Below are 27,659 nucleotides of genomic sequence, written 5' to 3' on the forward strand. Positions count from 1 at the left end.
CAAACTGAATAACAAGTAGAATCTAAAGCTAACACCAAGGCCAGCATTTCAGGGCCACGTAGCCTCAAGTGTGTAAGAATGAGCAGATGCACACAAAAAAACAGATGCGGTATTAAAAGACTAACTGAAGGGTTGAGGGAACCAACAGAAGAAATTCAAAACCTGTCACAGATCAAAGTAGAATTGGAGCAATGATGGTTGATGGGATCTGATCTCAGCTTTCTTGACTAACAAGGAGCTGATGAGAAGTTACTTAGGGCTGAGGTTCTGGTATTTGATGGTACATGTGGATCTTCAGTACCCCTACCTCAGACAGCGGAAAAGTTTTGAGTTATAGGAGTTCTGTCGTCTCTTGCACTGGGAGCACAAGACCCAAGAGTAAGAATCCTGTGTAGAAGACAGCCTTTAAAGACTAGATCTGAAAAGTACCATGAAATATTTGAAGTATAATATCTAGAATAAAGTTATTGCTTGTGATGGTTCTGTTTTGTGTGGTTTGGTGCTTTACCATCAGGAAATGTAATCAACAGATACTATATCAATATACTGGAGCAATTTCTGCTCTCATTTAGCCATCTACAACCCCAACGACATCAGAGGGATTGCATAGATGTAGTTATGAATAGAATTTGTCCCACTTTCTTTATGTTTAATGTACCGAAAGCTGCACTGATAAAACTGCTCATATTGCAAGAAAATAAAATACTCCTTATGGCAACTCAGTAACAACAACTATAATTCATGGCTTGAAAAGGATTTCACTGCGGGCTGAATGAGTTATTTCCCACATCTTTTGAAATCCCTCTCAATATTTTTTATTGAATGGAATGACACTTTCATAGCATTGAGCCCAGATTAAAGTGGAGAATCTGACATAAAATCTTTCTCAGTTCAGCTACAGGAAGCATGAGACGAGATTCCTGACTCATCCCTTGACACAAGCTGAATATTACAGTATATTGCTGTCATAAATATAAAGGGAAGGGTAAACCCCTTTGAAATCCCTCCTGGCCAGGGGAAAGCTCCTCTCACCTGTAAAGGGTTAAGAAGCTAAAGGTAACCTCGCTGGCACCTGACCAAAATGACCAATGAGGAGACAAGATACTTTCAAAAGCTGGGAGGAGGGAGAGAAACAAAGGGTTTGTGTGTCTGTCTGTAGTCGTCTTGGCCAGGGACAGAACAGGAATGGAGCCTTAGAACTTTTAGTAAGTAATCTAGCTAGGTATGTGTTAGATTATGATTTCTTTAAATGGCTGAGAAAAGAATTGTGCTGAATAGAATAACTATTTCTGTCTGTGTATCTTTTTTGTAACTTAAGGTTTTGCCTAGAGGGGTTCTCTATGTTTTTGAATCTAATTACCCTGTAAGATATCTACCATCCTGATTTTACAGGGGGGATTTCTTTATTTCTATTTACTTCTATTTTTTATTAAAAGTCTTCTTGTAAAACACTGAATGCTTTTTCATTGTTCTCAGATCCAAGGGTTTGGGTCTGTGGTCACCTATGCAAATTGGTGAGGCTTTTTATCCAACATTTCCCAGGAAAGGGGGAGTGCAAGTGTTGGGAGGATTGTTCATTGTTCTTAAGATCCAAGGGTCTGGGTCTGTAGTCACCTAGGCGAATTGGTGAGGCTTTTTACCAAACCTTGTCCAGGAAGTAGGGTGCAAGGTTTTGGGAAGTATTTTGGGGGGAAGGACGCGTCCAAACAGCTCTTCCCCAGTAACCAGTATTAGTTTGGTGGTGGTAGCGGCCATTCCAAGGATAACGGGGGTAATATTTTGTACCTTGGGGAAGTTTTGACCTAAGCTGGTAAAGATAAGCTTAGGAGGTTTTTCATGCAGGTCCCCACATCTGTACCCTAGAGTTCAGAGTGGGGGAGGAACCTTGACATGGTGGCACAGTGGTGGGATTAACCTGAAATCATTTTGAGATCCAGTTGAGATTTTTTTTGAACTAGAAATACAGATTTTAAAAAGGAATTTTTAGGAAGTCCAGAAGGCAGCTTTGAAACTGAAAGCAGCTTGGTTTCTCTCTGCTTTGTGGCCAAGCAGAGACAAAAGGGGATTATCTTGTGAATTGCAGGTTTCATTTGCCTGGAGGCAGGGTACTTAACTCCTGCAGGGAAATTCACAGTCTTCCAACCCAGAGGTTTTTTTTTTTTTTCTTTTCTTCCTAAAAGTAAATAGGGGGTGTGTGCTCTACCCATTTGCCTGGAGACAAAAGTGGCAGGGTTTTTTTTAGGATTTTGATTTTTTTGTTTTGTTTTACAAGGAGCACAGGTTTGAAAAGAAATTTTTTTTTTCTTCGTTGGGCTGGGTAAGCAGGTTTCCAAGAAGTTGGAGGTTTTTTGCTTTAATTTGGGCCCAGAGCAGAGACAAGGGAATTGTCTTTTTCTGTAGGCTGACAATCACTATCAGAGAATAGGTATTCTATTCCAGCACAGAAAAATTTTACAGCCAAGTTTTGTTTGTTTATTTCTAAACCTCAGGTGTAAAGTTAGTTAAAAACAGAGAGGTTAGAATGACCAAATCCTCAGCTCGACTACAGCTGGAATTAGCCAAATTTCAGGCTGAGGAAAAACAAAGGGAACATGAAAGACAGATAGAACTCATGCAGCTGAAGAAGGAACAAGAAAGGGAGGCAGAACAACACCAAGAGGCTGCCCACAAGAGGGAAATGGAGGCAAGGAAGCATGTGGAGGAGGAGAGGGAAAAAGAGAGGAAGCATGTGGAGGAGGAGAAGGAAAAAGAGAGGAAGCATGTGGAGGAGGAGAGGGAAAAAGAGAGGAAGCATGTGGAGGAGATGGAGAGGATAAAGGCCCAGCAGAATATACCAACAAACCCTAGCAATCCTTCTCCAGGTACCACTTCCCATCCCAGAAAGTTCCCCACCTACAAGGCAGGTGATGATACTGAGGCCTTCTTAGAAAACTTCGAAAGGGCCTGCCTTGGGTACAGCATCTCTACTGACCAATACATGGTAGAGCTGAGGCCGCAGCTCAGTGGACCCTTAGCTGAGGTGGCAGCTGAAATGCCTAAAGAACACATGAACAAGTATGAACTGTTTAAATCCAAGGCGAGAGTCAGAATGGGGATAACACCCGAGCAGTCTCGTCGGAGGTTCAGAGCCCTAAGGTGGAAACCAGACATGTCATTTACCCGACATGCCTACCACATTGTGAAACATTGGGATGCCTGGATATCAGGAGCAAGTGTTGAATCTCCAGTAAATTTGCCCTTCCTAATGCAAATGGAACAATTCTTAGAGGGTGTTCCTGAGGAAATAGAAAGACACATCCTAGATGGGAAACCCAAAACTGTAATCGAGGCAGGAGAGATTGGAGCCAGATGGGTGGAGGTGGCAGAGAAGAAGAAAACTGGTCGCAGTTGGAGCGGAGACCAGAAGGGACCACCCCAGACCACACCCTATTACCGGGGGCCGCCCAAAGCCCCACCTACCTCCCAAAGAACCCTCCAGACCCCTTATCGTCCCACCACCCCGTTCTCCAGCAACCCTCCTCGTCCCAGTGACCCGTCAGCTGGACGATGTTTTAAGTGTAACGAGCTGGGGCATGTAAAGGCCAACTGCCCCAAGAACCCCAACAGATTACAGTTCATTGCACCGGAATCACACCAGAGGTCCACAGGCCCAGATACCTCCCAGATACCCTTGGAGCGGAGGGAAACTGTGAGTGTGGGTGGGAAGAAGGTCACCGCGTGGAGGGACACCGGAGCACAAGTGTCAGCTATCCATGCTTCCTTAGTGGACCCCAATTTAATCAACCCAGAGATCCAAGTGACGATTCAACCCTTCAAGTCCAACTCTTTCAATTTGCCTACAGCCAAGTTGCCTGTCCAGTACAAGGGCTGGTCAGGAATGTGGACTTTTGCAGTCTATGATGATTATCCCATCCCCATGCTGTTGGGGGAAGACTTGGCCAATCATGTGAAGCAGGCCAAGAGGGTGGGAATGGTCACCCGCAACCAGGCTAAACAAGCCGTGAGGCCTAGCTCTGTTCCGGAAACTTCTATCAGGACCCAGTCAGAGGTGATGGACCTGGACCCCAGGCCAATGTCTGCAACAGCAGTAGTGGATCCAGTCCCAGAGACCCAGACGGAACCAGTCCCAGAACCGGAACCAGCCAAACAACCAACACCAGACCCCGTGTCAGCACTGAATCCAGTACTTGCAACCTCAACACCAGAGGGCCCCACCGAACCTGAACTGGCAGCAGCCGATAACCCTACACAAGAGGCTCAGCCGGAGCCTGAATCCCAACATAGTGCACCAGCGGAGAGCGGTTCACAGTCAACAGAAACAGCTCCATCCCCTATATCGCTTCCAGAGGGACCAAGCCTAGGTCCACAATCCCATGAGGAACTGATGTCTCCAGCATCAAGGGAACAGTTCCAGACCGAACAGGAAGCAGATGAAAGCCTCCAGAGAGCTTGGACGGCGGCACGGAGCAACCCACCGCCTCTCAGCTCTTCTAATAGATCCAGGTTTGTTGTAGAAAGAGGACTTTTATACAAGGAAACTCTTTCTGGGGGACACCAGGAAGACTGGCATCCTCAGAGACAGTTGGTAGTTCCAACTAAATACCGGGCCAAGCTCTTGAGCTTAGCCCATGATCACCCTAGTGGCCATGCTGGGGTGAACAGGACCAAAGACCGTTTGGGGGGGTCATTCCACTGGGAGGGAATGGGCAAGGATGTTTCTACCTATGTCCAGTCTTGTGAGGTGTGCCAAAGAGTGGGAAAACCCCAAGACCAGGTCAAAGCTCCTCTCCAGCCACTCCCCATCATTGAAGTTCCATTTCAGCGAGTAGCTGTGGATATTCTGGGTCCTTTTCCGAAAAAGACACCCAGAGGAAAGCAGTACATACTGACTTTCATGGATTTTGCCACCCGATGGCCGGAAGCAGTAGCTCTAAGCAACACCAGGGCTAAAAGTGTGTGCCAGGCACTAGCAGACATTTTTGCCAGGGTAGGTTGGCCCTCCGACATCCTCACAGATGCAGGGACTAATTTCCTGGCAGGAACTATGAAAAACCTTTGGGAAGCTCATGGGGTAAATCACTTGGTTGCCACTCCTTACCATCATCAAACAAATGGCATGGTGGAGAAGTTTAATGGAACTTTGGGGGCCATGATACGTAAATTCGTAAATGAGCACTCCAATGATTGGGACCTAGTATTGCAGCAGTTGCTCTTTGCCTACAGAGCTGTACCACATCCCAGTTTAGGGTTTTCCCCATTTGAACTTGTATATGGCCGTGAGGTTAAGGGGCCATTGCAGTTGGTGAAGCAGCAATGGGAGGGATTTACACCTTCTCCAGGAACTAACATTCTGGACTTTGTAACCAACCTACAAAACACCCTCCGAACCTCTTTAGCCCTTGCTAGAGAAAACTTACAGGATGCTCAAAAAGAGCAAAAAGCCTGGTATGATAAACATGCCAGAGAGCGTTCCTTCAAAGTAGGAGACCAGGTCATGGTCTTAAAGGCGCTCCAGGCCCATAAAATGGAAGCATCGTGGGAAGGGCCATTCGTGGTCCAGGAGCGCCTGGGAGCTGTTAATTATCTCATAGCATTCCCCACCTCCAACCGAAAGCCTAAGGTGTATCATATTAATTCTCTAAAGCCCTTTTATTCCAGAGAATTAAAGGTTTGTCAGTTTACAGCCCAGGGAGGAGACGACGCTGAGTGGCCTGAAGGTGTCTATTACGAAGGGAAATGTGCTGGTGGTGTGGAAGAGGTGAACCTCTCCATGACCCTTGGGCGTATGCAGCGACAGCAGATCCAGGAGCTGTGCACTAGCTACGCGCCAACGTTCTCAGCCACCCCAGGACTGACTGAACGGGCATACCACTCCATTGACACAGGTAATGCTCACCCAATTAGGGTCCAACCTTACCGGGTGTCTCCTCAAGCTAAAACTGCTATAGAACGGGAGATCCAGGATATGTTACAGATGGGTGTAATCCGCCCCTCTGAAAGTGCATGGGCATCTCCAGTGGTTCTAGTTCCCAAACCAGATGGGGAAATACGTTTTTGCGTGGACTACCGTAAGCTAAATGCTGTAACTCGCCCAGACAACTATCCAATGCCACGCACTGATGAACTATTAGAGAAACTGGGACGGGCCCAGTTCATCTCTACCTTGGACTTAACCAAGGGGTACTGGCAGGTACCGCTAGATGAATCTGCCAAGGAAAGGTCAGCCTTCATCACACATCTCGGGCTGTATGAATTTAATGTACTCCCTTTCGGGCTGCGAAATGCACCCGCCACTTTCCAAAGACTTGTAGATGGTCTCCTAGCGGGATTAGGAGAATATGCAGTCGCCTACCTTGACGATGTGGCCATATTTTCGGATTCCTGGGCAGACCACCTGGAACATCTACAAAAAGTCCTTGAGCGCATAAGGGAGGCAGGACTAACTGTTAAGGCTAAGAAGTGTCAAATAGGCCTAAACAGAGTGACTTACCTTGGACACCAGGTGGGTCAAGGAACTATCAGCCCCCTACAGGCCAAAGTGGATGCTATCCAAAAGTGGCCTGTCCCAAAGTCAAAGAAACAGGTTCAATCCTTCTTAGGCTTGGCCGGTTATTACAGACGATTTGTACCGCACTACAGCCAAATCGCTGCCCCACTGACAGACCTAACCAAAAAGAAACAGCCAAATGCTGTTCAGTGGACCGGAAGGTGTCAGAAGGCCTTTAACAAGCTTAAAGCGACACTCATGTCTGACCCTGTACTAAGGGCCCCAGACTTTGACAAACCGTTCCTAGTAACCACAGATGCATCCGAGCGTGGTGTGGGAGCAGTTTTAATGCAGAAAGGACCTGATCAAGAATTCCACCCTGTAGTGTTTCTCAGCAAAAAACTGTCTGAGAGGGAAAGCAACTGGTCAGTCACTGAAAAAGAATGTTATGCCATTGTCTACGCTCTGGAAAAGCTACGCCCATATGTTTGGGGACGGCGTTTCCACCTGCAAACCGACCATGCTGCACTAAAGTGGCTTCACACCGTCAAAGAAACTAACAGAAAACTTCTTCGGTGGAGTTTAGCTCTCCAAGATTTTGATTTCGACATCCAACACATCTCAGGAGCTTCTAACAAAGTGGCTGATGCACTCTCCCGTGAAAGTTTCCCAGAATCAACTGGTTAAAATCGTCCTTGAGATGTGGAAAATATTGTTAGTCTTTATGTACTTGGTAGTATATTTAGAGATGCATGTGTCTTATTAACTCTGTTTTCCTAGAGCTCCAGGAAGAAATCCCAGCCAGTGTTTCACCCTAGCTGAGATTTGGGGGGCGTGTCATAAATATAAAGGGAAGGGTAAACCCCTTTGAAATCCCTCCTGGCCAGGGGAAAGCTCCTCTCACCTGTAAAGGGTTAAGAAGCTAAAGGTAACCTCGCTGGCACCTGACCAAAATGACCAATGAGGAGACAAGATACTTTCAAAAGCTGGGAGGAGGGAGAGAAACAAAGGGTTTGTGTGTCTGTCTGTAGTCGTCTTGGCCAGGGACAGAACAGGAATGGAGCCTTAGAACTTTTAGTAAGTAATCTAGCTAGGTATGTGTTAGATTATGATTTCTTTAAATGGCTGAGAAAAGAATTGTGCTGAATAGAATAACTATTTCTGTCTGTGTATCTTTTTTGTAACTTAAGGTTTTGCCTAGAGGGGTTCTCTATGTTTTTGAATCTAATTACCCTGTAAGATATCTACCATCCTGATTTTACAGGGGGGATTTCTTTATTTCTATTTACTTCTATTTTTTATTAAAAGTCTTCTTGTAAAACACTGAATGCTTTTTCATTGTTCTCAGATCCAAGGGTTTGGGTCTGTGGTCACCTATGCAAATTGGTGAGGCTTTTTATCCAACATTTCCCAGGAAAGGGGGAGTGCAAGTGTTGGGAGGATTGTTCATTGTTCTTAAGATCCAAGGGTCTGGGTCTGTAGTCACCTAGGCGAATTGGTGAGGCTTTTTACCAAACCTTGTCCAGGAAGTAGGGTGCAAGGTTTTGGGAAGTATTTTGGGGGGAAGGACGCGTCCAAACAGCTCTTCCCCAGTAACCAGTATTAGTTTGGTGGTGGTAGCGGCCATTCCAAGGATAACGGGGGTAATATTTTGTACCTTGGGGAAGTTTTGACCTAAGCTGGTAAAGATAAGCTTAGGAGGTTTTTCATGCAGGTCCCCACATCTGTACCCTAGAGTTCAGAGTGGGGGAGCTGTGAATAATAGTAAATGTTACTAGTGTCTAAAAGTTTGGTGATCTGTTCTCAATATTTAGAACTGTCCCCAGGTGCCACCAATATATCTGAGGAGGACTGGAATAAAAGGTGGCATAAATCTTCAGGGATTCCAAGTAATTCAGTAATAAAACTGCACTCCAGCGTTCAAAGTCTTATACAGAGAATTTTCTGATTTGGAATATTAAAAAAAAGCAATCATTCAGATACATGTGCCCACAAAAAACAAACAAGTCCCTTTTTTAAAGAAATACTACATTCTTTGGGAAGGTAATGGCCATTTTAGAATATGAGACAGTAAGTCGCTTACAAATATTTTTAGAATAGCAGGAAAATGATAAACTATTGTCTACGACAGATGACTGTGAGGGTGTGCTTACCTCTCCGGTGTCAAGTGCGTGCCACTGCCTCTGTTTCCCTATTGTGTCTCAGTTTCCCTCCCCTGGAGCACTTGGGGCACTTTAGAGACTAACAAATTTATTTGAGCATAAGTTTTCGTGAGCTTATGCTCAAATAAATTTGTTGGTCTCTAAGGTGCCACAAGTACTCCTTTTCTTTTTGCGCATACAGACTAACACGGCTGCTACTCTGAAACCTCCCCTGGAGGTTTCCCTTGGGCTGGTAGGGTGATTTGGCCAAATCAAGAATCCTACCATTCCACAGCAAATAAAAGTCCCCAAACCAAAACTATTTCCCTTTGTCTGCAGGGGTTTCTACATACCCTTTAGCCAAAGTCCTTCATCACTTAGGCTTAAGTATCTCGACTTGGTCCTTTGCCCTTTATCTCAGGGGCTCATAAAGCTCTTCAACCTTGGGCACTGTGGTTTTTCCCACCACTTATGAGGCTATGGCTACACTTGCAGATGTAGAGCGCCGGGAGTTAAACCAACCCTCGGAGACAGCAGCAGGGAAAGCGCTGACGTGTGTTCACACCGTCAGCTGCAAGGGCAGTGGCCTGGCCACATTAGCAGCTCTTGCAACACCACAGAGAGCAGTGCATTGTGGTAGCTATCCTAGTGTGCAAGTGGCTGCAGCATGCTTTTCAAATGGGAGAGTGGAGAGTGACAGGGAGTGTGTAGTGTGTACGTGGAGGGAGAGACAGTGTGTTTTGGGGGGCAGAGAGTGTCAGCAAGCTGTCTTGTAAGTTCAGACAGCGGCAGGGGGAAGGGGGAAACCCCGACACCAGCCCCCACCCCCACCTCTCTCTCTCAGACACAGGCACAAATGCCTGCCTCTGCAGCAGGAGCATTCCACAGTAATGGTTTGCTTTGTGTCCCAGAGCAGATAAGCAAGCTGGCTGTCAGAAACAGAGCTTTGAAAGGGGGTATCCGCATGCCTGCAGCCGAGTTCAAAACAATGACCGGAGTGGCCACTTGACTTCAAGGGATTATGGGATGTTTCCGGAGTCCAATCACAGCACAGTAATGCAACATGTCGCCCACACTGACACCCCGGCATTTCAGCCAGGGCGGAGCAAACTCTATGCTTCTCGTGGAGGTGGATTACCAGGGGCGCTCCAGCCGCAGAGTCCAAGCGCCCTACATGCCTTGCCAGTGTGGACACCTCAGGAGTTAGGATGTCCGGGACTGACTTAATGTGCTCTAACTTGCAAGTGTAGCCAAGCCCTCAGTGACACAATAGGTGAGCCCAAGCTCTCCCACCACTCTAGGATCTGACCGTAGGACCCTGTGGTGCAAAGCATCTGTCTGTCCTCACACTACAAATTTCTATTTCATGGATCCAAGGACTACCTCCTACTGTTTCCTTCCTCCCCGTACCCTTTCCAGGCTTCTTCAATCAAGCCCCTCACAGGATCTTCCTGGTGCCCTTGCAAGGGGAACCATTATTGGTCCTTTCCCAGATCCCAGTCACTGAAAAGCCTAACAGCAAGCTGCTGCTCTCCTTTTACTTCTCTCACCAATGAACGGAACCTGTCTTTTATCCTGTCTCCCCCTTCCCAACTGGCCTAGCTCCTGGTCTATGATCACCTGATCCTTCTCCACCAAGTTCCTTGACCTGGAAGAAAAGACAGGTACTGGCAGAGGCTGCGCCTGATCTTCCCCTTAAAGGCTCAGCTCGTCCTATGACAACAGCCTACTCACTTCTAAACATGAGGAACAAAGCTCCAAATTGCAACATAGCTATGAACTGAAATAAATGCCTTTGAATAGTTCTAATGGAGTAGTCAAGCATTCTAACCAGGTGGCCCTGACTTCTTTTGTATTCAAAAAAATTTTTAAAGAAAAAAATAGCAAGCACATAATACAAGCAAATAGATGGTGACCTAGAAAACCAATGCATTTTAATTGACTTGCTCATTACAGGCAGTCCAGTCCAAACAGCATGTTGCCCACTCACCAAATGTCAGATTTTGTGTCATAACCTTGATGTTTCAGTGCCTCTGGGCTCATGTAGTAAGGTGTCCCAGTAAACGTAGTTGCCAGATCACACGATCCCAACAAGAGACGAGAAACTCCGAAGTCCCCTTAAAATAAAATTGTATTTTTTTAAAAAAATACTAGGTAGGTAAGAAAATCTAGACTAAAAATCAAATCAGGAACTCTAAACTTACTTTGAGTGTCTTTAATATAACATTTTATAATTTAATATTATTTTAAAAATTTGAGGCCAGATCCTCAGCTGGTATGAATTCTTATAACTCTGCTGAAATCAGTGGAGCTATGACAATTATCAACAAAGATCTGCCTCTTGAAACACAAAAATTGGGGTAATTGAATGGATCAGAGTATTGGTAATGAGAACTTTTCACTTCTACACTGTTGATTCAAATGCAGCCAAAGCTAATAGTAAACAGAAGTTTTTTCCATCTTATGGCTGTCTGGTATATTATAAATTGATTTGACAGAGTCAGTCCTTTCCCCCATGGATTAATGTCCATACATCTCACAGAAAGCAGCACTAACTGGCAACGTTGCTTATACTCTCAGCAGAGATGCTAAGGATTGAAAGGGAATGGAGAATAAACTTTGTCTCCCCTGTTGATGTGATTCCTACAGTTCAAGGCCAAGGCATATTGTCTAGGCAGTGTGGAGAATTTTGCACTGCTGATGCCTATGCATGCTGTACCTTTTAAATAGAGAATTTCGACACCTCGTCACCATGGTGATGGGTGCAGTAGAAAATCAGAGATTAGTTTAGATCAAATTGCTACAATATCAGTCTGGAACCTTTCATTACCATGATATTCATATAAAAGAATGTTTAGAAGAAGTAAAGAAAAATTACTAAATTTTTTAAATAAATTTAACTAACAATATGGCTGTGACCGACACAAACATACTGAGTATAAGAGTCAGTACACCTATCCCCCTTACAAAGGGGAATAAAACAGATGCAGTGCATGAACATATGCCCTTATACAGAAAAGACAAGAACTGTTTTATGAGGGGGGAAAAGTTATTGCTTTTGCAATTAGTTCAGCAGAAAAGATTTTGAAAAGGGGCATTATTTTATTAATGTTAATATTGTACAATCTTTGAAAATAAGACATCTGCATATTATAAAAATAAGAGAGACCAGAGTTTTCTCAGTTCTAGTGTCTTGACAGGACTTTGCAATATGTTCCTACAAATATTTCATTTTGAAATGAAAAAGAACCAGTTTATATAAAGATTAGTAAATCTAGGGTGTAATGGGTGGAAATAACTATTATAAATACAAATAACTATTAGAAAAGGCTGGAGACTAAATTCTATGCACATTTTAATTATCTATAATGAATGTTCATAAGGACATAAAATGATTTTACAAGGAAAACTTGCAATGATTTTTCAAACATGGAGAAAAATCAATTGGTCATGAATCTTCGATACAAAAGATATACATCGTTTCTCAAGTCTAGATCAAGTTCAAAATAAAATAATGCTTTAAGATATCCTTTTGTTTTCAAATGCTTGTGCATGAAAAGTTGACATCCCCAAGTTAAAAAGCCATACACAAAACTAGGCATTACCATAGTTTTAGAACTATACAACAAAAAAGATACAGTGTATTAGACACCTCTAGATACCATCTAATTTAAATCTACATACTTATAACATCTGTGATGGAATTTTCTATAGTACTAGAAGTCATCTAAGAAAGTAAGAAAATCTTACCAATTTTAAGAAGGTTATTTTTCAAAAAAATATTCTTGGCTTTTAAATCCCTGTGAAGTATTCGCCTGAAACACAAAGGGGAATTCAATTTCATCTGATCTGGGGAAATTATAGTCAAACGCACTAACCCAGCCACTTCCTTCATTAGAACTGTGTTACTAAAGGCCAGCCTGGCAGACTAGGACCCAGTCCTGCAACTCACAATACACAGGCACATCCCTGTACCTGCATCTAGCTCCATTGCCTTCAATGAGGCTCCTTGGGGTGCAGAAATGCATCCATGTGCAGTCATTTGCAATATTAGGAACTAGGAACCTAGCATAAAACACATGAATGCAGGTATCACAGTTTGAGACTATCGCTCACTCCTCTGATGTAAGGAATTAGGTGAGCTGCAGAGGCAACCTATTCAGCCTCTGATGGAAGGGAACAAAACCTGTTGCTCTTTTTACCCATCTGGGTGCTTTTAAGGGAGCTATGTTATGTCATCTGCCAGAAGGATAATCCTCACCATGAGATACTTCAGAATAGAGGAATTAAAAAGTGGAGGATCCTCAAAGGTCTGAGAACCCCCTCTCAGGGAAAAAGTGTTCCTTGAAAAAAAACAAAATATATCTATTAAATATATATCATTCTCTCCTCTCTCTTTCTCTGTCTCTCCAATCAGTTTTAACCAAGCTGTTCCTCAAAGAGTCACATGACATCATAAGTCATGAGTAGTGCTGTGTGTAACCATATTTTCTCAACTTCTTGAAATTTCTACCCATGACACCCTTATCTTCCTCCCCGCACGAAATAAAAAAAAAAATCACCATCATCTATATTACATGCAAATCACAGGCTCAAGGAATTTTTGTTAATTCTCCCCCCATAGGGCTCCCTCACGTCCCACCATCCTATCTAGGTCCTACCTTCCCCACTTGATTTCTGCAGTGTCCATTGCATATGCAACAGTGTTCTTTCAGGCAATAATCTGCCCCCGAATGGAGTTAGAAAAACAGTCTGCAATACCTACAGTTACTGGTATTGCATGTAGTCTCATTGAGACCAATTCTTCAACCATTTACAATAGATAAAGAGAGCACCACAGGCTCTAGAATCCTTAGGGGTGAGCAATAAAATCAAATATGGTAACTGACTACAGTCGTTGTTCAGCTGTCTTCAAATATTGCCCTGTTTTTCCTGAAATTTTTAAAGTGCTCTGAACTGAAACAGTGTAGTGATTTCTAAAATGTTTTCCATATTGAGACAATAACTTCTTCTGATGTATCATTAAACTGAGCAATGTAGTCCACATCTTTGGGAAAGTACTTTTTTCATGAGATACAAAGGTAATTTCACAGAATCCAATATATACGATTCACAAATAACAAACAATAAAATACAAATAATAAATGCCTAATATTAGGCATTATTGTATATTTATAGACTGCAGATTGAAAAATGAGTCTTTATGCTTAGTGAAATATAAAGAAAAGATTTCAATAGTATTTTAATATTTTAACTACTTCTTCCAGTTCTTGTCATCAAGGATAATAGTTAACCAATTTGTTTCTATAGTGCATTAAAATATGAGAATGAATTATCAATGGATTATGCAGTGGGTATTTACCAAGGTTTCTAAATAAACAAATGAAATATACTTGTTATAGCAACTTTTTAAAGCAGTATACATGCATTTGTCATACATTAAATTAGCAAGGAACATTAAGCTATTTAAAGTGACATTCACCTTTATATCACATATGTATACATATTTATTTTTATATAAAATGTCTCACTTTGTACAGATGGATACATTCTGCGGCTACTATTCATCACAAAGAAACTCTGAAGTAAACAACCAGTCACTGATTTCTGGGTGGTAGGATTTGGATTCCAAAGGGTGGGCTTCAAATGTGGCTACATTTAGTTATTAAAAATGTTATAAATTTATCCATGCCTATGTACAACAGACTGTGCATTTGATCCTTACTTGTCATATAAAAGCACCATACTTCAAGGTGCAGTAGACAGAAACAATCTATTTTCATAGAAATGTATGGAAGAACTTTTTTCAGCATGTTCCGCTCATGCTGAATAAGGCTTCCTCTGCCATATGCTACCAACTGAAACAGAGTGAAGTTTACTGCTGTGAAAATATTGTGGAACTAATTTGAACAGTGTGAAGAACTATTTGTAGAGCTAAGTGGCTTCTGGCAAACTTGACTCCTGTGTAGTAGAAGGAGGAAAGACCAAACATGTAATCTAGGCAGTGCCTCGTGCGCTGTAGGATGGTAGTTGAAAACCTATTTGCATCATTGGGGCTACCATGCCAAAATCATTCAATTTTGAAACTGCTCTAGTGGAAATTACCAAGGGGAAGGACCACATAGTGATTAGTTTTACTCAAAAGAAGTCTCAACAATGGCGTGATTGCCTGGATGCTGTTAGGAGCAATTTTGTGTGTGGACATGTGATGTGTTGCAAGCGCTAGACCAAATGGTGGTTAGCATGCTAACTTTCTCTAACCTAAACAAGACCATTAAGCACACAGACGATTATTTCTCTCTTCTGTTATACTAATGATAGATGAGATGTGCATCCATTTATTCTAGACAATTTAGCTGTCAAGTTCAAATCCAAAAAAACTTCCAATTATGTAAAATACACAGTAGGTGGTGTGGTCACCATGAGATAATCATACCCTTTGAGATTTGTGAGGCACAAGAAAAAGATGAAAATCTTTCTAATCTGTACTGTCATTGCAAAAATCCAAAGCAAAAAACATCTTGTTTTGAAAATAGAATTTTTAAATACAGTACTGAACCAGTAGTTTCAGCTAAGCTGTAGGCACATGCTCAGCTATGTGGATAGATGTATGCAATTTAAATGCTCCTGAGCAAAAGTTCTCCTTCACACTATCCAAGAAATTTTTTTTTATTATGAAATGCAATTGTTTATGAATACTCATGTTTTCCAGTTTTAGGGCCATGTTGTCTTCGCACTAGAACTGGAAATGATTAAAAGCGTGCTATAATTTTTCCATATTGTTAGAGAAGAAATCAGTATAATCATATAAATAGAGGCTGGCAATTATATTTTTAGTACCTAGAATGGATGCCTGTTATAGACTTATTAAAAAGTCCACATATTTACATTCTTGCTATGTAGTTTTTATGGTGCATGATAATAAAGCAATACCAGAAAGGTACAGAATATTTTTTTAAAATGTGCATCTATATACAAATATATGGCACATTAAAAGGAATGCAAATAAAAATTGTCAAACTATCTGAGCATGGTTGGGGAAGTGCCATTAAACAGTGATGACTCAAAGAGAGAAAATAAATAGCTATTCAAAACTCAAATTGTTGCTGCCACTGGAGAATTAAACTGTACTTCTCAGGAAGCCCAGTAGTTTAATACATTTATTTACCAAGGGAGGTTTATTTACCAGAGAGAGTTCTAAAGATTTATTTGCAGACCAAGTGGAAGACAAGAAAAATACAGTACAGGGAGAAAGTTGATAAAAGGCACATGGGGGAGAACCTGAGATACAGAAGACATAGAGAGATAAAAGTCACAGGGGAAAGACAGAAGTTAAGAGCCTAGGACAGCAAAGTTTTTTTATTCTCACTTTATTACATAGTATATCCCCTTATTTCATGCATATATGTTTAAGTAAGGGTTCACACAAAACTGTCTTTCCAGGATATCTGCATTCCTAATGCCTAATTCCCCAACTGGAGTTTGAAAAAGAAAATTGGTAGTTTAATTAGATGTTGAGGTTTTTCATTTCAATCCTATTCCTCATTTTCTGTCTGAGGCAAATGCTGGGAAAGCACTGCTTGGATAATCTGAAAGGCAGCACTCAAAGCAAAGACCTCTATCCATCATGCTCTCGTCAGCACAGTCTGTAGATGTATAGGCAAAGGTACCAACCTCTGCTAAAATAACTGCCTGCACAGCTAGGGGATTCTTATCCCTAAAAGACTGGCATGGGTCCAAGTCTTTGAGTATGGGAGGATGAAATATGCTGGGATTTGGGAGGGTAGAGCTAGCTATATAGGATATTATATCAAGCTCATCACCATGGTACTTCAGTGTAGCCAACAGCCACAAACAACTTTGATGAAAAAGAGAGAAAAAGGGAAGATGCTGAAAGTTAGGCTCCCTGCTCTAGAACTTCTCAAAAGCCACGGAGAAAGGAGTCTCTCATCCCGTGTCTGCTCTCCTAGGGCTTAATCCTGCAAAGTGCTAAGCGCGCTGATCCTGATCCAGCAAAGCACTTTAGCCCATGCGTAACTTTCAGCATGTGAGGAGTCCCGTCTAGGTTAAACTTAACCTGTGTAATGAAATGTGAAAAAGTGGACTAGACAAGCTACCTAAGTAGTGTTTAGTACACTGATAGGACTATTTGCACCACCAGGGTTAGTATGCCAGAAATCACTGTCCATATTGGGAGTACATTAGTGGAGACTGGCTAGGTAGAATATCATACGGTGGCTAGCCTTGCTCAAAGCAAAACTAATCCAAATAGTAGTTCAACTGTCTGCAGATTGCTGGGAGCAATTGTGTGTGGACATGAAGGTGGAGGGGTGTTACAGATGTGCTGTTGAGACCAAACAGTGGTCAGCTTGCCAAATTTATCTAGCCTAGACAAAGCCATTCAGCCTTTGAGTGGAATCATTATTTCTCTCTTCATATCTCTAGACTAGAGAAGAATAAGTGGACCTTATAAGTAGATTTGAAATAAATAACCTGTGGAACTTTGCGGAATGACTAATTTATTTCCTCTGGTGTCATGGATCTTACATTATTAGTTATAAAAATATGCTCATCACTTAGAGATTCGAAACATAATTGCCTGAGTCACCTGCAGTATTTTTTTAGGTTAAGTCGTTGATGTACTAATGAAAGTAGTATGTGCCTTCAAACACATATCCAAAATGAGGAACATTAGGCTAAATTTATCCCTGAGGTAACTTCATTTATATTAATGGAGTTGCTCCAGAGATAAATTTTACTCTTTATGTTTAAGATGTGTTCTCTCTCTTATAAGGCTGAATATTTGTTTTAATCACAAGATTTGATTAACTGTTTTGATTCTACTCTGTATTCTCAAGGCTGTCACCTGGATCTTAGAAAATAAAGGTCTGCAAATGATGACTACTGCTAAAAGAGGGTCATCATAATATTGCTAGATGATAGGTTGAAATAGAAGTATAGATATTGAAGGGTCAGACCCTTAAAAAATGCACTGTTCTTGCAAAATGATTTTTCAATAACCACTTTACACATACTATATTAATTCAAAAGTGTTTTATATCAAAGAAAAAAATAATCAGCAGGATTTTATTTCCATTTGAATATCTGTAATTAGCCAATACAAGTCTGCTCTGTCATATCACACCTAACTGTTCTCATATTAAAGTAATTTACTGTACCTTTCATGCATATAGTTGACTCCAAGCAACAACTGTATAAACCATTCTATTATCTGGCTTTCAGTGAATATTTTCTTGGCTTCTTTGTATTCTTGAATTTTGCAGTCTAGATCTCGACCCTGAAACATTGGACGATATTTGCATGTTTAAGAGAAGGGTTATAAACATTTCTTCTTATGCCAAAATATAAGACTCAGTTGTTATCTGAGACCCAGAGGGATATTGGCTAGAGGACACATCCTTTAATTCTAATGCTGATCTTTATCAATGTAGCTTTCTAAAATTTCTGTTTAATACAATTTTTCAAAATACATGCAGCCTAAAAGGAAAACAACCTTCCAGTTAGAGATATTGAAGACCATGAGTCTTTGGGTTAAGTTTATAGGCAAGAGCAACAAGGGAGATGTCGTGGTGGGCATCTGTTACAGACCACCAGACCGGGAGGATGAGGTAGATGAGGCTTTCTTCAGAAAACTAAGAGATGTTTCCAGATCACAGACCCTGGTTCTCATGGGGGACTTCTATAACCCTGACATCTGCTGGGAGAGCAATACAGTCGTGCACAGACTATCCATGAAGTTTTTGGAGAGTGTTGGGGACAACTTCCTGGCGCAAGTGCTGAAGGAACCAACTAGGGGCCGGGATCTTCGTGAGCTGCAGGTCACAAACAGGGAAGAACCAGTAGGGAAAGTAGAAGTGGGTGGCAACCTGGCCAGCAGTGACCATGAGATGGTCAAGTTCAGGATCCTGACAAAAGGAAGAAAGGAGAGCAGCAGAATATGGACTCTGGACTTCAGAGAAGCAGACTTTGACTCCTTCAGGGAACTGATGGGCAGGATCCCCTGGGAAGCTAATATGAGGGGGAAAGGAGTCCAGGAGAGCTGGCTGTATTTTAAAGAAGCCTTATTGAGGGCACAGGAACAAACCATCCCAATGTGCAGAAAGAATAGCAAATATGGCAGGCGACCAGCTTGGCTTAACAGAGAAATCTTCGGTGAGCTTAAACACAAAAAGGAAGCTTACAAGAAGTGGAAACTTGGACAGATGACTAGGGAGGAGTATAAAGATATTGCTCAAGCATACAGGGGTGTAATCAGGAAGTCCAAAGCACAATTGGAGTTGCAGTTGGCAAGGGATGTGAAGGGTAACAAGAAGGGTTTTTACAGGTATGTTAGCAACAAGAAGGTGTTCAGGGAAAGTGTAGGACCCTTACTGAATGGGGGAGGCAACTTAGTGACAGATGATGTGGAAAAAGCTGAAGTATTCAATGCTATTTTTGCCTCGGTCTTCACAGACAAGGTCAGCTCCCAGACTGCTGCACTGGGCAGCATAGTATGGGGAGGAGGTGAGCAGCCCTCAGTGGTGAAAGAACAGGTTAAGGACTATTTAGAAAAGCTGGACATGCACAAGTCCACGGGGCCAGATCTAATGCATCTGAGGATGCTGAGGGCGTTGGCTGATGTGATTGTACAGCCATTAGCCATTATCTTTGAAAACTCATGGTGATCAGGGGAGGTCCTGGATTATTAGAAAATGGAAAATATAGTGCCCATCTTTTAAAAAGGGAAGAAGGAGAATCCAGGGAACTACAGATCCATCAGTTTCACCTCAGTCCCTGCAAAAATCATGGAGCAGGTCCTCAAGGAATCTATTTTGAAGCACTTGGAGGAGAGGAAGGTGATCAGGAACAGTCAACATGGATTCACCGAGGGCAAGTCATGCCTGACCAACCTCATTGCCTTCTATGTTGAGGTAGGTAGGAGATAGTAGTACTAGTTTCTCTGTTACCTGTTTTTCCACAAGTTAGCTAGATGGGCTCTGCCTGAGCCTAGTAATGTACCTAGAAAGGGATAGTTCCCCTATCCCATGGAGCCAACCAAGCCAGTCCAGAAGAGGGAGAAGAGAAAAGAAAAGAAGCTCAGAACTCACAACCAGTGACAGCTCCTTGATTCCCCACCCGACTCCAAAGTGCCTGCTCTAACTTGGTCTAGCTGGTTATGGTCCCATAAGGACCATACACCTGATGGGGATTACCACAGCGGACCATGCTCCACCCACTCTTCCTCCCTGTCCTAACATAACCATTTTGAAATAACGTTCAGCCTTCATGATTAAAAGATTGGCTTCAATGACCTACAAATTATTCTAAGCTTGATTCTGTGTAAAAGGTAAGTACCTTAGGAAAAACTGCTCAAGAAAAACAACTCTGAAATGTTGTTGCCAGGAAACCCTGAAGAAGTGCACTCTTCCTATTTTGTGTTTGGGAAGGTCAGTATATTAATGTTCAGGAGAGAAGGAAATAAAGCAAAGGACAAGGAAGATGTCAAGCTACTTCAGACATTTAAATTTCATGAATATTGTATAACACGCAGTAATAACTATTTTCAAACGGGATTTGCTTTTTTGGCTTTTATGATTGATAATGTGAACAAGCATTCGTGACTAAAGTTGCTAATTTTCCTTAGAGAATGTGTATTTCAGGCTGAACTGAAACTGCACTGAAGAAAGGAAATGAAGTTATTTTTCTTTTGAGAATGTAATGACTTATGTTTTACATTTCATTGTTGTATTAAAAAAATCATATGTCATTTAGGGGAAGTAATCCATTATTGTTTTTAAGAATTATCTTTCACTGATGTCCAGTTTTAGGCACCAAAATAGAATCAGAGGTTCATCTAGGTACTTTTGTTTGAAATCAGATTGACGTGACTGTTTTTATATTGCCTTAAAATATTTGAAATGGGTCACCCAACAAAGAAGTCCACAAAAACAAACCAGAACACACACACTTCTCTTCTATCATTGCGAGTGTCGTTAGCACTGATGAAAAGTGCCAGACTGAAGTACTTTGTTATTCATAGAACAGGCACAGCTTCAGGCAGCTGCACAGGAGGCTTGCACTGCACTGTTCCATCAGCAAGGTTCAAAGCCACAGTAGTTTGGAGGAAATAGAACAAGGGGTACCTCATCTTCCCATGCTAACTTAATGATTGGTCTTTCTTCTTAACCTGTCAGCTAGGGTAGCAATTACTGCCAATTGTGGAAGTAGTTCTGTACATTAGAAACTGGACATAGAACACAGTAAGCTTCCAAACACCCATCAGGTGGCAGCAAATTTTGCTCACCATTAATTTAGGCAGGATTTAAACAGACAACTTTTAGGTGAAAAGCTCTATATGCCATTACCTATAAAGCTGTATTAGAACTATGCAAATATAGAAGTACATTTTCTGCTTTCCTAGTCCACATTAGAGCAGCCTGAAGGCTGCTTTTACTTGCCCAGGTTACATATAACCTGAAGGGCATGTTGCAGCAGCTGGTGATTGTCTGGGTGCAGGGGAGTCCCTGCCATGCCCTTTTCCTTCAGCCATTCTCTCTATACCAGCTCGAGGGAGGGGCTGGGTATAGGATCCATTATGCAGGCTCTATAGCATTAGAGGAAGAGAAAGCCCCTACATTGGTATGATGTGCCTGTGGCTAGTTATTCTGGCTTTAGGGCAACTTTGTACCAGTGGCACAGTAAAAAGTAGCCCTAACACAGGGAAGAATCTAGGCCCTTGACTTGACTTTTCCCTAATTTTATACGTCGGTTCCATAGGTATCTGATCATAAAGAAATACCCCGTTAAGCGTTATTTGCAACTTATCAGAGTTCTTTTGTAACACATGTTGGATCAACAGAGTGACAGTCATTCACTGTCTCACAACTTTGAAAAAACTGTGTCATTTCCAGAACAAACTTGACCAGACCAACAATAAAAGAACAGTTAATTATCAACAAAGTTACTTTAAGGAGTGAATTAATTTTTGATTCGATGGAATTTTATTTTCTTAATTGTTAAGACCAAATTTGGACGCTTGCAACAATGTGATTTTTCCAGCACAAAATCCATTTTTTTTGGAAAGTAACAGCCAAGTTATAGATAAAAGTATCCAGGATAACTGCACATTTTGAGTTGGGTGGAAAATTTTTAAAGAATATTAAAAGGTTAGACTTGGTTGTTTTTTTTACAATTTCATTTTAAAACCTTACAATATATTTTACCTAAGTCTTTCAACCTGCCATGAACCAAATGTGGGATTCACAAAAAATGGGAACAGAAGTTTAAAATGTTGTATGATTTATATCAGAATTCTGCATTTTCCATAAATTATTATAATAGAAGTGCGATAGCAAGTCTGTGTGAAGTAGAAATACAGTTGCATTAACAATGAGGAACATCCTTTGTAATGGACAAGCAAGTTGTGTATCCATCCTCACGGCCAAATGTCGCATTCAGGCCCTCATTTTATACCCTGCTTTACACCACCATAGCATCCTCTCCACACTGGCCTCCCATATACAACCAAAGCCCACCTTTCAGTCCATGCAAATACCGATACTAAATTCATTTTCCTTTCCTATCAGTTTGATCATATAACTCCCCTCTTTGAATCCCTCCACTGGTTTCCTATCCAACATCATTTCAAATTTAAGCTTTTTGTCGCCACCTTCAAAAAGCTACATAACTCTGCCCCTCTCTATTTATCCTCTCTTAACAAATTTAATAATATCCGCCCCAATTCCCCGCACTCTGCCAACACTCCCGGCTTCATCTGCCCATTTGTCAGATCTCCATGCCTTTTTCCATACAGCCCCCTATACATGGTACCACCTCTCTGAGGGCGCTACTCTATCCACATTTAAGTTCCTCTTAAAGACCCACTTATGTTATGCTGCCTACAGTGAATCAAATTGGTTTACATTTAAATTACCTATTCGCAAAAAGAAAAGGAGTACTTGTGGCACCTTAGAGACTAACCAATTTATTTGAGCATGAGCTTTCGTGAGCTACAGCTCACTTCATCGGATGCATACCGTGGAAACTGCAGCAGACTTTATATATACACAGAGAATATGAAACAATACCTCCTCCCACCCCACTGTCCTGCTGGTAATAGCTTATCTAAAGTGATCATCAGGTTGGGCCATTTCCAGCACAAATCCAGGTTTTCTCACCCTCCACCCCCCCACACACAAATTCACTCTCCTGCTGGTGATAGCCCATCCAAAGTGACAACTCTTTACACAATGTGCATGATAATCAAGTTGGGCTATTTCCTGCACAAATCCAGGTTTTCTCACATCCCCTCCACCCCCATACACACACATGTATGTGTATGGGGGTGTATGTGTATGGGGGTGGAGGGGATGTGAGAAAACCTGGATTTGTGCAGGAAATAGCCCAACTTGATTATCATGCACATTGTGTAAAGAGTTGTCACTTTGGATGGGCTATCACCAGCAGGAGAGTGAATTTGTGTGTGGGGGGGTGGAGGGTGAGAAAACCTGGATTTGTGCTGGAAATGGCCCAACCTGATGATCACTTTAGATAAGCTATTACCAGCAGGACAGTGGGGTGGGAGGAGGTATTGTTTCATATTCTCTGTGTATATATAAAGTCTGCTGCAGTTTCCACGGTATGCATCCGATGAAGTGAGCTGTAGCTCACGAAAGCTCATGCTCAAATAAATTGGTTAGTCTCTAAGGTGCCACAAGTACTCCTTTTCTTTTTGCGAATACAGACTAACACGGCTGTTACTCTGAAATTACCTATTGTTATTCCCCTTCCCCTGATGTCAGTCTACTCGTTTTATCCTTAGTCTATGAGCTCCACAGAGCAGGACCATCTTTCTTAAGTGTTTGGAATGTGCCTACTAAATAGCAGATGATACTGCAAATAAATAATGTTATGAACTAAGTCTTCTAAAAGGCCTATTTTGAGAAACACACTGCCTCTAATTTGTTCAGAATAATTTACAAGAAGTCTTACCTCACAGTATTCAGTGATGATGCAGAAACTCTCTCGTTCCACAAAGCTCACATAAAACTTGACAATGGCTGGGTGATCTAGCTTGGAGAGTAGTTGTGCTTCTAGATTTGCTTCAACTGTTTCATTGGGGTTGAGGTCTCCAACAGAGATTTCCTTTAGAACCTTTCTGGAAAAAAAGATCCCTCAAATTAATAAAAGCAGCAATATACAACATCAAATAAAGCTTCAGCCACAGTTATAGTTTCCTACCATGACATCTTAATACCAGACCTTTAACTGGAATAAGTTTGATCTGGCTTTGTAATGTGAAGTGATCAGGCAATATCAAGTAAATATAAAGACACTACAGTAAAATATTGGCAAACATGCTAGATATTAAAATGGTCCAATACCACTGCACATGATCTCAGGTGTATTTGCAAAAAATATTTTTGCCAATCCAGCAAGATTTAAGAAAATAATTTTGCTCAGTAACTTATACTGTACTATTTTTTTCTTGACATATTTTCACTATTATAGCCTATCATATAATATTGAATGTACAATAACTCCTCACTTAATGTTGTAGTTATGTTCCTATAAATAGGGGAGGTTAGGTTCCAGGGAAAAATTTTTTTTGCCAGACAAATACCATATATATAGTCTTATACTGTGTGTGTGTACGTATATGTACACATACATACACACACACAGTATAAGTTTTAAGCAAACAATTTAATACTGTACACAGCAGTGATGACTGTGAAGCTTGGTTGAGGTGGTGAAGTCAGAGGGTGGGATATTTCCCAGGAAATGCCTTACTGCTAAATGATGAACTAGCACTCGGCTGAGCCCTCAAGGGGTTAACTCGTTGTTAATGTAGCCTCACACTCTACAAGGCAGCAGGAATGGAAGGAAGGGAGACAGCATGGCAGACAGAGATAGAGACACACACACACAGTGTGTGTGTGTGTGTGTGTGTGTGTGTGTGTGTGTGTTGCACATTTCCCCTTTAAGTAGCTGACCTACACTGCCTTGTTAAGTTAATCAGCAAGCTGAGACCACAGCTTCTGCCAGGAAGCTCCCTCCATCCTGAGCCCTGTCATGTGTCCCCTGCTCTATGGAGATGGGGTAAGTGGGGTGCAGGAGCAAGGGGGAGGGGGACACCCTGACATTAGCCCCCCCCACCCCCCCCACCTCCCCGCCAGCAAGCAGGAGGCTTGGGGAGCAGCTCCAAGGCAGAGGGCAGGAGCAGCACATAGCAGTGGGGGGAGGGAGAGCTGAACTGCAGTCGATTGATAGCCTGCTGGGCGGCTGCTTCACAGGGAACTTAGGGAAGCGGGGAGCTGATGGGGAGCTGCCGGTCCACCCTGGTTCCAAGCCCCCACCAGCTAGCTGCAACGGGCTGCTCTTCCTGCAAGCAGTGGACAAAGCAGGCAGCTGCCAAACGACGACGTTATAAGGGAGCACTGCACAACTTTAAATGAGCATATTCCCTAATTGATCAGCAATGTAACAACGAAACAACGTTTAACCGGGACGACTTTAAGTGAGGAGTTACTGTACAGGGAAAAAAACAGATATTACATTTTATAAACACTATTGAGAAGCAACATAAATTAGAGATTTAAACATGAAATAGGGAGTCCGGCTTGTATTCATAGTTCTGCTACTGTCTTGCTATGTGAGCATGAGGAAGTCACTTTATCTTTTGTATGCCTCCGTCTTCCCATCTATGAAATCGGGATAATAATACCAACTAGAGACTGGCCGGGACCTGAACCCCGCCAAACTAAGAAGTACAAATACTGACTATAGGGTTCGAAGCAAAATTCCATATTCAAAATTACCAAACTTTGGGGTCAAAGATTGGTTCTGGAGGACCTAAACTTCTCCAATCCTGCAAAATCAATGGGGCTATGCATGTATGTAAAGTTAAGCATGTGAATGACTCATGGCTGGATTTGGCACTCAGACCCATCTCTATCTACTTCCAGAGTATTGTGAAACTTAATAATTATTGGAAAAACACTTTGTGATGATAGGACTACAGAAGTGAATATTACTCTTACTATGATTTTCTTGTTCAAATATTTAAGAAAGAAAAATGTATGTGTATCAAATAAGGTGTGCATTTTTATATACTTGAACCAGGAACTAGAGAATATACAATGCTGATCTGTAGCTGAAGAAGCCTTTTGAGCATATGGAGAATATTACTGTATTTTACTGAAGCAAAATTTATGAATTTCCAGTGACTTTTGAATAAATTAAAGGTATATTCCAAGCTGAAATGATGTGTTCATATTGGTTTTTTTAAATAATTTGCTGTTCCCTGCTACATATTTGTAAAGTTGCAGTAATTAAACATGACAGTAATAGAATTTTACACAAACTAGAGAAATTCACTTGCTCTGAGGAGCGAATGTAGTAAATCCCCATAAGTGATTTTTTCCCCCAAACACAACCCATCAGTTACTGAGTTACAGTGCCTGAATTTTCACATAAGCTCACCTAAGCTCCATCTGGCAGCCTGATGATAAAACATGCAATCTGATTTGCCTACATCTCCTCAGACTACTTCTGTGCTATTAAGACAAGTAATATCTACTGCAAATCTTCTCATCTTAAATTGACATCAGGACATTATTCCTTCCATCACACAGATCATGTCATGGAACTGACAAACAGAATGAGTCTTCATTAAATATCACTTTATACATGATCCTTAAATGCCAAGGACAGCAATAAAAACCTGACATGTCAAAGTAACTTGTCACCTTAGTCACTCAGTGATTTTGATGCTGCCATTAACTGTCAGACAACTGGCAGATGTTTATCTTATTAAAATTCAACCACAGAGCAGCAAATCAAGAAGCTGTACTTTTATAAATGAGCTTTGGTTTACTACTATACAATGCTAACTCATATCCAGAATTGGCAACTTTCTTGCATTTGGGAAACAAAATTTTGCAAAGCTATCAAGATTAAATTTATTTATACTATAAGTTTGCGTGGGTAGTTATATATATACACACACACACACACATTATATACATATAAAATGTTTAATTTTTCTACGTTTAATATAAAAAAGACACTTGAAGATACTTTCTGCAAAGCAGCCTTTTTGAATTGGTAATAAAGTATCAAGGAAATTAGCTCAAACTCATCAGGATTCTAGTAACAAAAACAGATGACAGTCTCCAGGAATAAAGTTTAATTTCTTTTTAATAAGAAATGGTAAATAAATCATCTCTAAACAGTGGCCTGGCCTACATTAAACAGACCAGTTGGAGTTACTGTGCATAAAGTGTATTATAGAGATAAGGCATATATCATGGGCATATAGTTCTGTCTCTAGTTAAGCTTGCCCAACACTTTCCATTACAAAACATTCTGTTCAGTTGTTTATTACTTTGCCAAACTAACTTTTTGGGCTGACATTTTCCATGCCAGCTGTCTGCCTCAGGCAGAATGTTTTGCAAAGTTTCGGCAAAAAGAACTGAGCCATTTCCAAGAACAAGGAAAGGAAAAATATTTTTTATTCCATATGTCATCAAAATTATTTGAACTGCTTTTTTAAGAGGCTCTAGTACCTCCATACTTTGACTTAAATTTGGCAGGGGAGACATCATGGCACCAAGAATGTGCTGTTGCTCATGTTCCTGTGAAAAACTATTCATATTTGACCAAGTTATAAGCCTTTGAAAAAAATCACAGTTTGCACATGCCTAGTAGACTCTTGTTAGGGTTTTGGCAGCTAAACTCTACATGCTAATGAGCATGCTCCATTCTGGGGTGTAGAAACTGAGCAGAATGTTCCCTGCAATTGCTGTTCCTGGCTGCTGTTGTGAGGGCACTGGAATTGAGAGCAGGGACACTGTCTCTCCTGTGCTCTCATTGTTCCCGCTGCTGGCTCTTACGCAAAGTAGAGGAGTGCAAACTGCCTGACTGGAACGCAGAAGGGACAAGAGTCAGACCTGAGAGTCATAGTGGAGGGAGTAGACTGGGACTCCCATTTTAGAGAGAGCAAAACCAACTAGATAGCTTTAACCTAA

At 41.6% G+C, this 27,659-nt stretch overlaps 2 protein-coding genes across 13 annotated transcripts in view; one reads left to right on the top strand and one right to left on the bottom strand.

The window, feature by feature from the left end:
- The window catches only part of NEK11 (NIMA related kinase 11), a 199,655-nt gene that overhangs the window by 109,660 nt on the left and 62,336 nt on the right, over positions 1 to 27,659 (bottom strand). For 11 of the 12 annotated variants that reach the window (XM_073333276.1, XM_073333277.1, XM_073333268.1 and 8 more), the window contains 4 exons: positions 23,620 to 23,785; positions 17,808 to 17,926; positions 12,379 to 12,443; positions 10,619 to 10,745 (listed from right to left, as the gene is read on the bottom strand). In XM_073333276.1, coding sequence (XP_073189377.1) covers positions 10,619 to 10,745; positions 12,379 to 12,443; positions 17,808 to 17,926; positions 23,620 to 23,785 — 477 coding nt within the window. The remainder of the gene's footprint in view (positions 1 to 10,618; positions 10,746 to 12,378; positions 12,444 to 17,807; positions 17,927 to 23,619; positions 23,786 to 27,659) is intronic. The other variant, XM_073333280.1, reaches the window with a different exon arrangement.
- Positions 1,098 to 10,184, top strand: LOC140907936 (uncharacterized). Its single transcript, XM_073335028.1, has 3 exons — positions 1,098 to 1,205; positions 2,490 to 3,527; positions 10,048 to 10,184. Exons 2-3 carry the CDS (start codon positions 2,522 to 2,524, stop codon positions 10,182 to 10,184), a joined length of 1,143 nt encoding a protein of 380 aa, XP_073191129.1. The 5' UTR covers positions 1,098 to 1,205; positions 2,490 to 2,521.

This window comes from Lepidochelys kempii, chromosome 2 (genome assembly GCF_965140265.1).
Source record: "Lepidochelys kempii isolate rLepKem1 chromosome 2, rLepKem1.hap2, whole genome shotgun sequence".
Classification (NCBI taxonomy): domain Eukaryota; kingdom Metazoa; phylum Chordata; order Testudines; family Cheloniidae; genus Lepidochelys; species Lepidochelys kempii.